This window comes from Phaethon aethereus, assembly GCF_964289735.1.
Source record: "Phaethon aethereus genome assembly, chromosome: 7".
NCBI classification, from domain to species: domain Eukaryota; kingdom Metazoa; phylum Chordata; class Aves; order Phaethontiformes; family Phaethontidae; genus Phaethon; species Phaethon aethereus.
In genome coordinates this window covers 1,465,364-1,483,221 of record NC_138583.1, presented here as the reverse complement: position 1 = coordinate 1,483,221, position 17,858 = coordinate 1,465,364, and the positions used below count along the sequence as shown (strand labels likewise).

Sequence of the window (17,858 nt, the reverse complement as noted above, 5' to 3'; positions counted from 1 at the left end):
ACTGCCAGGGCCTGGGAGAACCTCAGTGTCGGAGCAGGCACGGAAAAGAAACCGAAGAGCTGGAGAACTGCATTTGGCCCACACGTAACTCAAACCTTCCAAGAAAACAGCTTCCAGTAACAGCAGCATTCTTTGCATGTTTAATTTTAAGGCTAGTCCTTGCACCGGGGCTCTCCCAGCGCTAGCACTGGCTTACATCGCTGCTTTCTGCCCCATCACTCACGTGACTTGTGGCATCCCGCAGCCCCATCTTTCTAGATTTCCATAGCCCAGGAGTTCTGGTATGTGCCGTTTCCCTACATCCTTCTGTCAGCACAATACACATTTACCATCAACCTCTTTTCCCCTGTATCAAAAAGCAAAGTAACTATTAAATTATTAAAAAAACCCCATGTTTGGTACCGAAGGAGATTAAATTGGGTCAAACTAAGACCTACTGCAGCTGGTGCATTACACAGCCCGTGTGCCAGAGAAAAGGACACCAGGGAGAAAGCTGTGCTTAAGGGGAACTGTCATCAGCACCCGATGCTGCCCCACGGCTGGCTAAGGCTGTCATTTATTTTACTTCACCGCACATTTTGTTTTACATCATTATCTTGCTTTCATTGCTGACCTTCCCGTGACAGCCAGCAGTGCTGTGATGCAGTGCACCACACCGGGGGTTTGAACAATTTCAGTTACACATTTGTGTTGAATTAATGCACAATTCGTAGTGGTATAAGAAGAAAAAATCAAGTTATTGGAAACCGACTGACAGTAACTTTACCAAAACACTTTTGCCACTTACATTTTTAACCCTTTGCCTTTATCACTACATAACATTACATGGATTTACTAAAACTGTTACCAGCAAGTACAGCAGAACATTGTTAAACCACATTTATAAAGCTAAAACCCATTCCCTTCTCTCCCATGTCACAGATCAGAGCACGTGACAGAGCAAAACATCACCAAACCTGCGCCTCAGAGCAGGTACTTCATGGTACAATGCCACAGTGCAGCAGTGGGTCTTCCACAGGAGATTAAAATAGCAGCAAGCCCTCATTACAATGCATAATAGATCAGAAAGCCACAATTTCAGAGAGCTTATAGTATCTGGGGCTTCATGAAAGGCCAGTGAAGATTCTACTCTAATTACTTGCATCAAGGGAAAAATAAAAATAAAACCAGCATTCATTTAAAAAGCCTCAAAAAGCAGAATTCATACAAAATGAAAAGTATTCGAACATTTTTACAGTAGTTTACTACCTTTACTAAATGGCACCAGATTTCAAGTGGTCATGTGAAAGAAAAAAAAAAAATCAGTAACATTTCACATTTTGCCTGAACGTTATTCTAGAAGCAGAATTTCTATCTTTGTATTTGCTGCTAAAAGGAAGAAGTAAATGTGAACTGAGTATCGACGAATCTTTAATCTATACATCTTCTCATTTGGTTTGACTCAGTAAGTAGAAAAGATTTTCCATACTCAAGTTATCTACAGATTATGTCTATATATAAAAAAATGTGTGGATATATACATTTAATACATACACACACACTCATACGTATATACACAAACTGGTAATGGATCCTCTCCTCTCCACCGCAGTGACCTGCTGAACCCCTGCACCGCGTCAGAACCCGCTTTAAGGCTGCACAGGGTATCCATTATGGGACAAGACACAGGCAGTTGCTCTTGGTCTGGGCTATAATTGTTCCACCTCATGATCTATTGTTACACTTCTAGTTGTGCATGACGAGATTTCAATAACTTAGAATTTGTTGTATAAAAACAATTCCAGAAACAGAACTCCCTTACTCAAGGAAGATCCCCGCTCCCACCCCCAACATTGTTTTTGCTAACTGATTACAGAAGTCAAACTAAATCACATCAGAAACCGCAAACACACTCTTTTGTCTTAATCTAAACTAACGTGCATCAGAACATTCTGCAGCGTGGCGTCCTTCGATTTTCTCATCTTCTCAATTGCCCTGTGGAGATCCTGCTGCTGCACAGGCCGAATTTCATCTTCGTCATGACTTCAAAAGAAAGAGAGAAAGAAAAAAAAGCAAGATAATTATTCAGGTGCTGTGTAACAGCTATGCAAACGATGAGAAGTAATCGCTGGAAGTAGCAGCTCTGTCATGGATCCAGCATTACACTGGAAACACGCCTCTGTCCACGCACGTATTACCTGCAAGTATGGGAGATAATCAGAGGAACATCACAGCAAGCGGAGTTAGGCATGTGCAAGAGTGTTACCAGCATTTAAGCCTGGTAATACAGCACAGTAATATGACTCTCTTGTTAGTTCATGCCACCTCCAGCTTGACACCTTGGAACAAATACTCTTATTTTCATAGTCAAAATGAATGGAGGTAACTTATTTGTTGGGTTTTTTCATTGTATAGTGGCAATTTGTCAGGAAAAAAAAGAGAACCTCCTGCTTTCTCCTGTGAATCAAGCAAGGTTTTTCAAACTTCCATAAATTTGCAATTCAAATCAGAAAATACAAACTAATAATTGAGCAGCATGTAGCACCCAACCCCAGAGCATTCAAAATTGCTGTTCAGTTATCATAAGAGACAGAATAAAGGCACATACGTCTCTTCTTCACAGGCGGAATTAACATATTCCCTGACACAGAGGAGTGCTGCATCCCGGCACATTTCTTTCAGGTCACTGCCCGAGAAGCCATCAGTCTCTTTAGCAACTTCGAGGAGATCTACACGCCTGTCCACCTGTCCAAAAACAAGAGGTAAGAGCATGAAAACTGAAGTCTTTTTTCTACACAGACAAGAAACAGTCACCTCTAAGTATTTTTACCTGCCCTAAGAACATCTTTTTCAGTCTTGACTTTTTTTTTTTTGAGAGCTAAAAGCAAGTTATTTCATTAACTTATAGTTTGAACCCTCCAAGTAGTTAATTTAATGAAATGAAACTGATGCTTCACCTAACAAAACTCTGTAGCTGATGGGAAAAAGAGAATGAACAGGCAACTGAAAGCGCACCACCATATTGGTACATTCTGTTACTGACAAAGCTCCTATGTGGTTTTGGAAGCCTACTGGGTGGCAAAAACTGGATCACAGAAATATCAACCCATTTTCCCAAATTCCCACATAAGTTTCCTGCAACAGCACTGCTTTTTTTGGTAAAGGGCTCAATCAGACCCTGCGTGCAGGGTAATTGTCTACAGATCTCTTTATCTGTAGACACAGAACACTACCCAGCGCACCACCCTTCACAGCCAAAGACTCTTTTTTTTTTTTTTAATACATTATTTGAAAGAGTACATTTTGTTTTCATAAACATTTCCTTTGACCAGTAATGCAGCAAGGCTGGAAAACGTTCCCGTTACATTTACATTGTGTTGTTGCCACCCATCAGTGCAAAATACGAACTTCAAAAGCAGTTGTTCACTACATCAGCAATTCGGTTGTTTGTTGAGTTACTGAACAACTGCTCCTACTTTATACAACCATGAAATGGGGAACTGTGAGGCAAAATAACGTGCCTAACTCCACACACTGGATCAGAGGCTGAACTCATTCCAGCCAGGACCCCATGTTTATTCAGACTGTTCACAGAACCTCTGGTAACAGCCCCTTCTGGCACATTTCCCAATGCATCAGTATTTTATTTTCAAACAGCTGAAGCCAAACTAGTCTAATAAAAGGCTGAACTGAAGAGGTGACTTCTAAGAGGGAAACTATTCTGTGGTCATGAAGGTAAAGTCCCAGTTGTAGTCTTTGCTGCTTCCAGCTACCCCTTCAACCCATGTACTCCCCAGGATAACCCAAGAACACGCCGACATCCACCAAGCACTTTTCCAATTCCCCACCATCCCTCCCACTCTCCTTGAAGGACAAGGGTTACAGTCATACTCTCCTGTTGGCTCAGATCTTGAGTTTGTAGTTGAGCCCCAGCTGCCTGACCTACAACGTTGCACGCAGCACTCTGGTTTGGGTCTGGAGCAAGCCATCTGGCTCTCCAGGCATGGAAATTAAGGCAAAAGCAGCAGCTGGCTTACACCGAAGTGCCTCCTACAGACACTACAGTTTGGCTGCCTTGAAGTGCTTTGCTTAAGAGTGCGATCCTGCACACAAATACTGAAGTCAGTAACAGTCAGCTGTCGATATGCAATGCATTTGCTCAGTGTGGGCCTGAAGGCCATCAAGAATTGAACAGAGCAGTGCAGCTGGCTAAGAATAAATAGAAAACGGCATGTTGTGTAGCAGGCATGAACAAGGATTTCCCTTTGAGTGAGAAAAGAAGAAAAAAGATTTTCAGACAGGCAGGGAAAACGGAGGACATGACTACACATGTCATGTGAAGGACTGCAGGAAGTTTGTCAACATGGCTGAAAATAAGCTGGGCTTTGAGAGATCCAATTCTTCCTCCTATGGGATAACAATACAGGCTGATTTTTTTCTCCCCTGAAAAACGTTATTTGTCTGGCTGTGATTCACTGCCAGGTGCTTGATATACCTTGCCTTCTTTCAGGTCCATATTCAGGAGCTGATCTAGGTTTTTGCTGAAGGCTTTAAGGCCAAGGTGCTGCAACTCCCAGGCCCAGCTGCAGATGCAAAGGAGCCACAAAGCCCACTTGCGTGCAAGGACTGGGTGGCTGCAGATACTCAGGGAGCCTGTATAGAGGTCTATTATCTGGCATACCTCCCTAACAGCTCCTGAAGAGACATTTGAGTCTGAAATCACCACTGGCAAGAGATGCTTTAGTTTGAGAATTCCTGCAAACAGGTCAGCTCTTCCTCCACAACTCCTTTGGCATTTCGTAGCAGTTCCATTTTCACGTCTATGTCTAGTATTTTGTGAAAAAGCCAACCTATATTCTAATCCCATACAAACAATCCAAAATGACCATTTGCAAAGCAGTGGAGCTCCCCAATACCTCAGCCATTTGCAATAAGCTGTGATTTTTAGGCCTCTTAAAAAATGTAAGTTGATGTTACTAATGAATGATATTTTTTAGGATAGACCTCAACCAAGAGACACTTTGCAACATTAACTTCAAGACAATTAGTGCTGCAGGCTAAATTTGGCAGGAACCTCCGATAACACGGGTCCCGTATGCTGCCAACAGACACTACCAGATGTGCTCACACCTACCCCTTCCCCTCACCTTGGAATGCAGATAGCAACATGAACACCATACAATATTAGTAACAACATCTATAGTAGTTTTCCTCTAAAGGAAATAGGAACTATGGATGAAAGTGCAAAAAGCAGCACTGTCAAAAAATGTCATTCCTCCTTTCTTGACTTGAGCCAATAGACTGCATGGAGTTAAAAAAAAAAAAAAAAAATCAGTATTTCTTCTCCCTGCTTCATGATGTCTTGAAATTTCTTTCACTGATCAAAGTGATTTCCAAACAAGATTCACCTTCATCATCTTTAGGGAGACAAATATATTATCTTGTTATGTAACAAGAAAATGGAGACAGAGAAATTAAGTAATTTTCTTCAGATGGTGATTCACCACAGAATCCAAGCCTGCTGCTCTGACTGAGGCTCATGCTTAAACCAGGAGGCAACTCTACTGCTTTAATTTAACACCACATCTAAACCCACAAAAGATTCCTAAATTATAATCAGAAATATCCTGGTAGATAACCTCTACCTTTCTCCAAGGCAGTCAATTATAAAACGTGTTTTCTACAACTCCAGAGCTTGCACTCATGAAAACAAGTAATACAGGAAACTAACCATTAGAAGAAGTCTACTTACGTTTTCATTTTTCAAAATTAGCTTCAAGATTGCTTCTCTTTGTTTCAGAGCCTTAAACAAAAGAGACTAAAGTTATGAGAGTACAAAAATGAACATATCTAACACCTATCTCAATTTCGCACAGTGTGGGTTTTCAGTGACACAAGCTGACCCCTCAAGTGGGAGATGTGATACACACTAAGGAAAACTATCTGATGGCAAATCACTCAGCAAAATGAGATCTAGGGTACTCAGACTCCAGGAGCACATGAAACTAAACATTTGAGCATACACATTTACATTAACTACAGGGAAGGAGAAAATACACTGACATTTAGTCTTACTTTGCACTAAGTGAAAGCAGCTGCCTCCTAAGATTTCCCATTATCTTTAACAGAGGGCAGGCGCTCTAGATCTAGAGGATGCCTTCCATACTTTGCTAAATCAGACGAAGAGGATAAATTTTTTTTTTTTTAAGCTGAATAGTTCTACAGATGATGCTTAGGAAATTTTAAGCAATATAATTCCCATACTGTGATAATGTTACTGAAAGAAACAGTTAAGTCCTGAGCATATCCTTAATAGAATGTGAAACACAGGCAGCAAAGAGACTCTTTTTTTGCATCTCCCAAAATCAAAACTTATCCTAAATTCACTTTTGTTGTTAAAAAGGGAAAAACCTACCCCATAGATACTCTGGCAGCTGAACAGTTGATCCTCTGTCTCAAAAAATACTTCTTCCATTTCCCCCTGCCTTGCAGATAACTTCTTATGAGCAATTTTGGGCATTTTAATCTCAAAGTTAGTTATAAAATCTGCGAGGCTTTAGCTACTCAGCAGCCATACTACCTGTGCACACTTCCAATCCACAGCACATAAATTATCTTGGCCCTCAATAAAAGAGCTGTAACCAATCTTGGTTGTATCACAAAGTACCACAGGCAAGAAGAAGCGGCAAGTCTGCGAGATGGCTGAAGTGGGGTAAGGCAAGTTAGGTGCCCGCGCTCTACATGACACCTCCCGTTCTAATTCTGATCCTGGGAGAGGGAGCCAGCCCCTGTAATATCCCGAGGCACTGCTGCCTGCAGATAATTCACCCTTCTAATGATGGATCTCAATAGAAAGACATGATAAAGTACTAAAATACACATCCTTGCCCCTTACTAATTCAAGGAAAACTTGCAGATGAGTCAGGTGCCTGCTCATAGGGTTTCATACATAGCAGAAAAGCAGTTACTAGGTTATGAAGGCTTTGTTTCGAAAAGTATCCACCCACAAGGAGTGAAAGCCAGTTCAAACAAGATGGGTCTGGGAACACGACTACTCTCTTGCACAATCAAGAAGAGTTCTCCTCCTCCAGTTTTGTCTCTATGTCTATGCAAAAAATTAATAATGAAGGGTATTTCTGTAGCCAGAAGGGAATACAGACAACCACGACTGAAGTCTTTATAATATTGATATCAAACTGTCTTGTGATATCGCTAAGTGTTTGAAGGTGACTAAAATACCTTGAAAAGGATGGCAACAGCAAAATTTATAGTAAGGGTAACTGTGTTGTGGCTGGCATAATTGACAAAGACCTTAATTACTGTCTGTTTGGCATAAAACATCAGTGGAATAAAAAGAGTTTTCCAGATTGCTTGTAGTGCCTGACTATGGAAAGGCTCGAGAAGAATGTAGGCTTTGGTATGTGGATTTCATTCCCTCTTCTCTCCTCGAGAACTAAATACTGTGTATCGGGAAGGTATAAATGGTAGTCAGTATGTACCTGCTTCTTGACACTATCTGACCTGGGTGCCACTCTCCCCGTAGGCAAGTGTGTGCAGTCACTTCTGTGCTTTTTGTGGTTGTTTTCAACTAGAACTAAGCTCTTTGCAGAGTGCAGCATCTAAGCCACTTCACTCTTACAGATGAAGAAAATGGGTGGGAAGCTCTCAGAGCACATGGAGCTGTTTCAGATAGAACACCCAAGGAATCAAGATTTCTGTGAGAAACTTCACCTTAAAAAGCAAAGTTACATATGTGTTCCTGAAAAACTAAAAGCAGATCAAAATAATACAGTATTTCTTTGAAATAAACAAAACCAGAGACGTGCATTTCCTGGCTGATAAAGGCACCTGCTTGTAGCTCAGCCACTAGGCACATTGTTCAGGCAAACCTGGCAAGACTTACAGGTTGGTTGATGTGAAACCGGGTCGGCATTCTTCTCATGATTGCAGAGTCAAGATCCTGAGGACGGTTGGTGGCTCCCATCACTATTACCTGTACACACCAAGAGAAAAAACTAGTCAACCTGAAACCAGCTTTTGAAAACATCGCTGTATTGGAGTTTCAAAACCAAACACGTGACTCTTCCACTCTTGATCAAGAACATCAACATTTAAAGAAGTTACATAAGGTTTCCTGGTGATTTCAGCAAATGGATTTAAACAGGCAGCTTAAAAGAGCACTGGTACCACAGAGTACCATCTGGCTGGAGATTTTTCACAGCAGTCTGAAGCCTTCTGAGCCCAATCTCACAGCTCAAACGCTAAGCAGTAACCCAAAACCTCTGCTTGTAAGTCTTGCTGATGTCTCTTTAGTTCGTGGTGGTCTGGAAGGAACTTGAAAGGATACGTTTTAGTAAGGTATAAAAAGTGTGGCATTTTTGTGCTGTGTTTTAAAAAAGAAAGGCAATCAGTTCACCAGGACAACAAAACTGGCAGCTTTTGCATGTACTAAAATGTTGTTTCTTTTTTTTAAGCATTCAGAAAAGCACTAGAAGTCAGTAAGAACCTATATGCACTGGTATACTGTAACGGCAGCACATTAGATTGTATAAGCCAAGTTCAATAGAAGGAGAGTATTTACCCCATTTGGCTGCACTCCAGTTATTAGTTTAAGAACAAATTTACTTACCATTCACATCAGCCTTGTTTTCTCATTTGTTATTGTAAGTTATGTACATTGCAAACATCCAGTCACAAAAGTGAAAAATGTCAGGGAAATTAATCTCCTACCCATACAGTTTCCTGACATGGTTCTGGTCTTTTGCCTGGGATCACTGTTTCGCAGCCAGCCCTGGCAGCTCCAGCAGCCCCTGGCCAGGCTGGCTTGTACGTCCCGGAGCAGAGTCACCCTGCCACCTAGAGGTTTAATTATACGGTGGCAAATTGCTACGCGTGGAAAAAGCCAAAAGGCGCATTTTTCTCCCAGGCTCCTGCAGCCTTCACCTTCTAGGAAGCGTTAGGCGTGCCAGCGCTTTGCGCTTGCCTCCGTGCCAAACGCAAGCCACTGTTTGGCTGAGCTACGTCTTGCAAAGAGGCATCGCTGTACCCACGCTGTGCTTCCCTGGCCCAACGCTGGACCCGAAGTGCTACGGCAGCTGAGAGGCCTTCCCAAAAATCATAGAATCACAGAGTGGTCTGGGTGGGAAGGGACCTTTACAGGTCATTTAGTCCAACCCTCTGCAGCAAGCAGGGGCATCTTCAACTAGAGCAGCGTGCTCAGAGCCCCGTCCAACCTGACCTGGGATGTTTCCAGGGATGGGGCATCAACCACCTCTCTGGGCAACCTGGGCCAGGGTTTCACCATCCTTGTCAAAAATTTCTTCCGTGTATCTAGTCTGAATCTACCCTCTTCTAGGTTAAAACCTGTCCTGGTTTCAGCTGGGTTAGAGTTAATTTTCTTCCTAGTAGCTGGTATAGTGCTGTGTTTTGGATTGGGGATGAAAATAATGTTGATAACGTGCTGATGTTTTCAGTTGTTGTTGAGCAGTCAAGGACTGTCCAGTTTCCCATGCGGGCCTGCCAGAGAGGAGGCTGGGGGGCACGGGAAGCTGGGAGGGGACACAGCCAGGACAGCTGACCCCCACTGCCCAAAGGGATATTCCATACCATACAGCGTCGTACTGAACGTATGAACTGGGGGAGTTGCCTGGGGGAGGCCACTGCTCAAGAACTGGCTGCACATCGGTCGGCGGGTGGTGAGCAATTGCACTGTGCATCACTTGTTTCGTACACCCTTTTACCATTACTATTTCCGCCCCCCCCCCCTTCCTGTCCTATTAAACTGTCTTTATCTCAACCCATAAATTTTACTTATTCTTTTCCCCCCAATTCTCTCCCCCATCCCACTGGAGCAGGGGGGGAGTGAGCAAAGGGCTGTGTGGTGTTTACCTGCCTGCCAGGTTAAACCACAAAAAACAACATTACCCCTTGTCCTGTCGCTACAGGCCCTGCTAAAGAGTCTGTCCCCATCTTTTCTGTAAGCCCCCTCCCAGCCCTGGCAGCTGCAGTGAGGTCTCCCCAGAGCCTTCTCTGCTCCAGGCTGAGCCCCCCCAGCTCTCCCAGCCTGTCCTCCCAGCAGAGCTGTTCCAGCCCTCGGAGCGTTGCTGGGGCCTCCTCTGGCCCCGCTCCAGCAGGTCTGTGTATGCAGGTTCTGTGAACATGGGACCCCCCCCAGGGCACAAATGTGGCTGTACGGGGCTTCCAGACTTAAACTGTCCCTTCAAGCAGCACAGCTCTGTTTTCCAGGCACTGTGCCCCCAAGTTCCTGTCGGGCTCAAGACTATATCCTCGGCAGGTTTAGCCGAAAGCTGAACATGCTTTTCAGGTGCAATCAACACAGGAACAAATAACATTCATCGCAACACATTTTCTACTAGCATTTGGAATTTTCATTACTGTAACAAAAGCCAAATTTAATCCTTATTCAAAGGAAATTTGTTTGGCAAGAATCAGACAAGCAACCCAAAGCTCCCACGTAAACATTTGTAATTAACAAAAGAGCCCAGCAAGCTGGTTGTCAAAAACTGAGACAATGCAAATGTCAAAGCTGTCACTTAAAAAACACTTCCTGAATTACAATGACTTCTCAGGGAGGAGCCTGAAATACGGTATTGAAACAAGACATTGCTGCTGAAAAACCTCCCAGAAACCTGATCAACCCCTGCAGTGTCTCCAGCCAGTGGTTTGCATTGCATTTTACTTCAGTGGGTCCCCACCCTGCAGAGGCAGACGAGGAAAGGACAAGAGTACCTTGTTCAGGCTCTGCACACTCAACTCTAGACATGGGTAAGACCACAGATTGTCTTACTGCAGGGAATGAACAACTTGACTTGCTCCAAGAAGTTGTTGGTATATTGGGAGAAAAGATATAAATTCAAACACTGGAAGAAAAGTGTGCTCGCAAGATCACATTAGCTTCCAGTTAAGCGTTCATACCATTGGCCTCTTTTAATGGTAAGCAAACACTCTGCTTTAAAGCTCCTCAGTATATATATTCACTGTGTTCAAATCAGTTTAAAAAACAAAAATTAACCAAAAAAAATCTTTAGCACAAACTTGAGAGAAGAGAAAAAGCAGATTTTACAACAAAAGAACTAATGGAGGTCAGAGCATCAGAACCCATTCACAGAAAAATACAGACTAGAAAGGCTGAAAAATTTAAAATTGGAGAATAATCAGCCTTTTTAAAGTCCTTAAAAAGATTGCTCCAGGCAACAGTTCAGAAACATACCAAGCAGGCTTTCATCTATGCTACATTCAAGTGATTTATTTCATAAGTGGTTTTGTTTGTTTGTTTTTACAGCATCAGCCTCTTCGCCCCCCCCCACTCACCCCTCCAAAATACAATACTTCTGTTGAGATTATGGGAGGGGAACAAGAAGCATACAGGAATAATGGGATGGAAGCTCAGCTCTATTACAATTTGGCTTTTGATAACATCAACTTATCTACCCTTTCAGATTAACTCCAGAGTCTAGTGCTTGTCTAATGCTAGTGTAATGCTTTTCTGGAAACAAACCAAGCAACCTGCAACTGGGATGAATCTTTCTCAGATCTTTCAATAGCTTTCCTGAAATCAAAGTTTCCTTTCACCTAAAGAAAACATTGTTGACAAAAAGTTTTTCAAAACAGTTTAAAAATTCCCAATTTTGACAGCTCAAACTATACAGCTATATTATCGAGACTTAAAACACTTCTGAAAATAACACCTCTTAATTAAAATCAAAATACCCACAGAAACAGTCTTCTCAAGAAGAAAAATGATCTATTAATATAACTCATCTCATTCCCATAATATACTGGTCATCACTAACACTGACAGGTAAAGAAACTCTTTTGGCAATTATTACTACATACGATCTGCTACTCTTCCCAAATGGCTCGACACACAATAACTGAGAGGGAAGAATCACGTTACTTTTCTCGTCACCCTTTGTACTTACTTGGCAGTTATAATCAGTGTCCAGTCCATCCCACAGACTCATGAACTGAGCTTTCATCATAGCTGTAGCTTCATGGTCAGAACTCGATCGACTTCGTAAGAAGGAGTCTGTATTAAAGGATTCAGTAAAGCAGTTTATTTTCAATCCTGCCATGGAAACTATGCTGTTTGATTTCTCATGTGCAGACTTGTGCTATTCTCTACCGTATAAATACATTTTTAATAAACATTGTCAACAAATGAAACACTTCTTACAATGAAGAATACAAAAGTGAAATCTCACTATATTTGAAAGCACATCTTTTAAACTACATTACACGAGTATGTACCTATCGCATGAGATTGTCCCAAATCTTGTGCTGCCAATTTTCACTTTCCTGAATTCATGGAAAGTGTAACGTTCATCTTAATGTCTCATGCAGAGATGGAAGCATTCAGAGTCTGGTAAGCTAGAAGACACCAAAGCACAGGAGAACAGCAAGCTGCAGGACTGACGTAAAGTAAGGTATATACTTTGTTATGCAGAGCTCTAACTCTGCTAGTGGTTGCCTAAAGAATTTCCAACAGCTGGAAGAACACCACATTTTTTCACACCTATACAAAAGGATAAAAAGCAGCTTAAGAATGTAGCCCCTGCATAAACCTAAACTGTGGAGAGGGTAAAAGCTTTGTCAGGCTCTGTTTCTGCAAACTGTACAACTCACTCTAGGAAGCGCCAGTGCTATGAGACACAGAGCAATTTTAACCGAACTGCTCAAGTTCACAGGGACTCAAACACTAATGTGACAAGTCCAAATGTGCTGAACAACTGGCAGCTTTGCTGTCTTCCTAGCTAAACTTCCCCACCTACTTCTTCAGCCGTATTAAACTGTTATTCCTGAGCTCTCCTAAACCTTTATTTTATTTTCCATTACGTGCCCTCACGGCAGAAGCATTGAAGTGTGTCTGGTGTTGGGTTTCCTGGATAAGTAGTTCCCTTGACAGAAGAAAAAGCTTTCCTCTTAAACCACCTTAGCCCAACCAAAAAAAAGCAGCAACTTGTTCTACTTGTAATTTCCTCCACTAACACGAGAAAGAAATACACTGTTTGTCCTAATTTGCCATCATTACTTTGCAATACTATTTATATTACTAAACCTTGCTCCATTATCACTCTTTTTAAGGCACAGATGACAGCAGATCAATATACCCATCAACTTGAACCTAGAGTTTAATGTCATTCTGCTATAGTTACTTACAAAAAAAAAAAAAGATAGATTTTTACCTATTTCATCAATAAAAATGATGGACGGTTGGAGTTTTATAGCAAGGGAGAAGACAGCAGCAGCCAGTTTTTGAGACTCTCCATACCATTTGTCCGTCAGTGTTGAAGGCTGGAGGTTAATAAATCGACAACCTGCTTCCTTTGCTGTAGCTTTGGCGATCAGTGTTTTGCCACAACCAGGAGGGCCATAGAGAAGTACTCCTGAAAAAGTAACGACATTAATGCTCTCTGGTCGCTGTACAGAAAACATGCTTTGGTATGACAGATCAGATAGCGTCCAGGCTTCTATTTTATCCAAGTTTTGAAAGATAAGAAACCAAGTTACACGCTATTCCATCAAAACAAATATAGAGTTATTTAAAATATCCTTATTATAAAATTAAAGCTAAGAATATCTAAAAATGGGTATGGTGAAATTGAAGGGAGACGTTTGTCTGAAAGATGACTTTTATTACTATGATTATAAAGGTTACATAAAACTAAAACCCTATTTATTTCCTGTAAGCCTTTGACAGGCCTTGTTTATAGCCAGTTTCAGCCTTGCTAATAAAACTTAGCACAGAAAGGGCAGAAAAAAAAAGTGCCCACAAACATTTTAAAGACATTACCCACAATTATATATGACATCTCATATTATTTTTAAACTTGTCATAGTGAAAGAATTCACAGTAGTGTTTTTCTAACATAGTTGTAAAGAAAATAATTTAAAGAAAAAAAAAGTCAAACAAGCCTGAAATACAGAGAATTACTATGTTTTTTTTCTGTTTCTGTGACTGATGACCACAAACATAATTACTCTGAAGGAATGACTTCCTATTAACACACGGTGCAACCCACTAATAAGACTGGGGAGCTTGCCCTGTATGGAAAGTCTGCTTTAAAAAGATAAATAAAAAATAATTTTTTCCTTCAACTTATTAGATCATGACATTAAAGCAATTTTCCAGACAGTTTCAATTTGTGACTTAACAGAAAGTAGCCTGGAAAAACTAATCTAAAAGTGCCTCATTTTCCATCCCTTAGGACATGAAACTGAGATGGTCACAGATACAGGCAGTAACTCATAGTTTTCAGCGAATTTTCAGAAGACAATATTGCAGAGAACAGAGCAGTAAAGATAAACTTTGGCATTTTGGCCAACATTTTAGGTTCAAATTCTGCTAGTTTGCAATAACACGCAGCAAATATGGCTGTAAGCACTCCAGCGGAGAGAGTCCAACTTTTGGTTTACTGTTGGAAAGTTAATTTGTCACTTGCTTAGTTTCCTTACTGCCTCAATACGGTGCAGCTCAACTCCAGCGAAAATTAAAGGGTCTCCAGAATAAAAATGGGATCTCTGCCTCTTTGAATGACTGGACTTTCTAGGACTAAAACAGGGAGATGTCTGCAAGACTAGCTTACATTGACATCTCATGTTTATGACTTATGTTTCTATGACACCGTAGAAATATTAACCAAGCATACAAAGTTGCACAGCAGAGTTATAGCTCACCTCTGCCAAAGGATGGGGTATAAGAAGAAAACAAATAGACAATTTAGGCAGTTAAAAATGCAGGCTACATAGACTAGTGCACCAAAATGTAGCATCAGAAACTAAAAAGCAATTATCCCTTCATTATGAAGATGAAACTTATTCACTAGAACTTGATTTCATGGCAAGAGAGGAGGAAAAACCTGAGGGTTTTCCCTGGCATCAGTCCTGATGGTTGCACTTTGGACTGGCAACCCACTTCCTCTTTCCTTTCTGGGTAATTTTTTTTCCTTTTTTTTTTTTTTTAATACCAACATATAAATCTGTAACATTTCCTTCCTACCTTTTGGTGGCTGTAAGAGCCTGGAATTCTCAAACAAATATTTCTTCTTGATGGGCAAAATGACAGTGTCTTTCAAATCTGTAATAACATCATCTAAGCCTGCAATATCACTCCAGGTTACCTAATATGGAAAAACAGCATTAGAAATGATCATCGTAGTCCCTGCTAACAAAAAATATCCACAAGCTTCAAAGTAGTGCAAGGCCTCAAAAATAAAAAATGCAAGTGATTAAAAAAACCTCTGCTCTCAAAAATGCAATTTTAGTTTTAAATTACAGAAATATTTTATATGTATTTCCATAGCTACATATATATAACAAATAATGTAATCCAAAGTCAAAAATCAAGATCTTCCATGTCTGAAGTGCTTTCATCAGAGCAACATGGAAAACAGTTTCTTACATGCATGCTAAGTGGGTCTACGAGATGTGCAGCAATACTCATTTCGTATTCAGTAAGCTTGACATTCTTCACTCCAATTTGCTTCATTAGTTTTTCAGCCTGGGGGAGATAAAACACCAAGAAAATCAGAGAAAGAAATTGAACGCTTACTTCAAAAATTAGTTTTTAAGGGACTGCTATTTGGAGTCTGAAAAGCTCCTCCAAAAGTCACATATGAAAAGAGGTTAAATCTTTCTGAAGAAGAAGGTTCTGCTATTTCCTAATGACGTGTTGTCACTTGAGTCAAACTAAGTCATATGTCTCAGTTGCCATCAAGTAAGTGTCACACCAGCCCTCCCACTCCCAAAATCCACAAGTCATACACTATGGCCTGAAAGGCAACCAAAATAAACATTAAAACACGGAGTCTGCTGTTTCAGAACAGGTCTGCAGACACACAGGTAACCTCAATAACAAAATCATTCCCATAATCTCTCCAGGAGTTTCCAAAGCCAATATAGGTATGTTACACTCAAAAAAATCCCGTTAGTCCTTATAAACTTCGTACAGGATTCAGATGAAAAGCCTGAAACTTGTTATTAAATAGAATTCTAGAGTTCCTTCACGTGCTTAATTATCTTAATTCACAACACTGCAAATAATACACACACAGCATGCCCCCCCAACCTCCACAGCACTGTATCAATGAAAGATTAATAGATTTAAAAAAAAAAGAAAAGATAATTCACAGAAGCCAGCTAATTTTTTCTATGTATTCAATGTTTTCTTTTTCCCAATTTAAAAGGAAAAGTCATTTGTTATGTCAACACGCTTTCACAATTCAGTTTCTCTTTATACTCAAACTTGCGGTTAAATCTGACATGCTTTTGCGATATTGCAACCTCTTATATAATAGCTGGCACTAGCACAGATTGTGAAAGCTGATTTTTAAAGTGGGGCCAATTTTTTAACTAACAATTTCATTAAAGAAGAAAAGCCACACAAAACAGAATTAGGTTGCTCAAAACTGCTGTTTGAATCTGTGAAATTTGTTTCAGACAGAAAACAAACACAAGTTGTGACATTTCCTTCAATACTTTCCAAAGGAAACGTTTAACTTTTGGTTCTGAAACGCACCTAAATCTTTTACCAGAGTGTTAACTTCCATAAATCATTCTAGTTCAACATAAGGAATGAGGCTTTTCACTTTTTTCTCCCCTTTCCAGGGCATTTTGACTGCTACTGGAGGTGGGGGGGAGAAGAGAGGGAGAGCGACAAAGTACAAGCTATTCTTAAAAAACGCATTTGGACAGCAGTGTTCCTCTTTGTCATGAGTAACTATAGTCCCTGCCTCTGCCATTAAGTCACCAAAAAGCAGCAGAAAATTAAGTTATTTCTGCTCAAGGTTTTAAAAAGCAACCAACAGACTGATGAGAGCATTATTTAACGTGACTGCTGCTTAGCAAAGTTGTCGGAAGCAGAAACGGCAACAGGACCACACGCTTGCAGATAATTAGAGACAACATCACACTCCAGTTCAACAGTTTTTCCACCACTTCAAGCTAGAAATTTTAACATGTTATAAAATGAAAACACTAACAGCCTGGATCCTCAGATTTACTAAAAAATAATTCTAGTTTTTTTGATTATTCCATGAGCTGTTGTCGATTAATTCGTTGGCTATTGCAAGTCCAGTTTTCAGTTAGTGGATTTGTCTGTCTGAACAGTAATGTACAAGACAGCATTTCACAGAAATATTTATGAGTAAAATCCTACCTGTTTCTGAGCTTCTACTTTTTGCTTTCTGGTTGGATCAATGGCATCAACCATCCATTTAATGGTAAAATATGTTACAGCACCAAATATGGTTAAACGAAAAATTAATCCGACCACTTCATTCCGGCTCAGGGGACGTGAGAATGCTTCAGCATGGACCATTTTGCCTCTCAACACTGAATGTAAAAAAACGCAGGGGCAGACAGAAAGAAATAAAATTAAAGCTGAGAAAACATCTGCCTCACATTTAAACCACATTTTATAAAAACTATTTCCCATGCGCACAGTCAGCATAAAGCTTACCATGAATTTATAATGAAACATCTCAACAATAGCACAACCCCAACATATAAAACTGCGTAAGATTAAAATGTGCAGCGCTGAGTATAACAATGGTTTCATTTCTACTTTCAGTAAGCAGAGAAGAAATGGCAGTGACAATTTGAGGCCTTACTTCTTGATTGACTACATGCAAAAAGGTCCTGATTTCACTCCTCCCTCAAGACACCTGAATTCTTTTTCTAATATACAATACCCTAATAAAGTAAAAGTAAAGATCACTTTATTTCAGTGCCAAGATTACATTCCCTTAATGGAATTACTGACTTAAATGACTAACACTTTGTGACTGTTATTGACCCAAGAATGCTAAGTCATGGAGACAAAGATTACATTATTTAAACAGGGACTACTTTTCCCTGAG

At 40.5% G+C, this 17,858-nt stretch overlaps 1 protein-coding gene across 2 annotated transcripts; it reads right to left on the bottom strand.

Moving 5' to 3' along the window:
* Positions 1-1,901: 1,901 nt before the first annotated feature.
* ATAD1 (ATPase family AAA domain containing 1) lies at positions 1,902-17,326 on the bottom strand (the record flags this gene model as incomplete). 2 transcript variants are annotated; one of them, XM_082002515.1, is made up of 9 exons in its annotated part: positions 1,902-2,022; positions 2,588-2,724; positions 5,732-5,782; positions 7,883-7,972; positions 11,922-12,028; positions 13,185-13,385; positions 14,999-15,119; positions 15,401-15,499; positions 17,156-17,326. In XM_082002515.1, 9 exons carry the CDS (start codon positions 17,315-17,317, stop codon positions 1,902-1,904), a joined length of 1,089 nt encoding a protein of 362 aa, XP_081858641.1. The 2 variants fall into 2 exon arrangements, with proteins under 2 accessions (XP_081858641.1, XP_081858640.1); XM_082002514.1 differs by lacking the exon at positions 7,883-7,972 and having other exon boundaries at positions 17,156-17,317.
* Between the last annotated feature and the right edge of the window lie 532 nt (positions 17,327-17,858).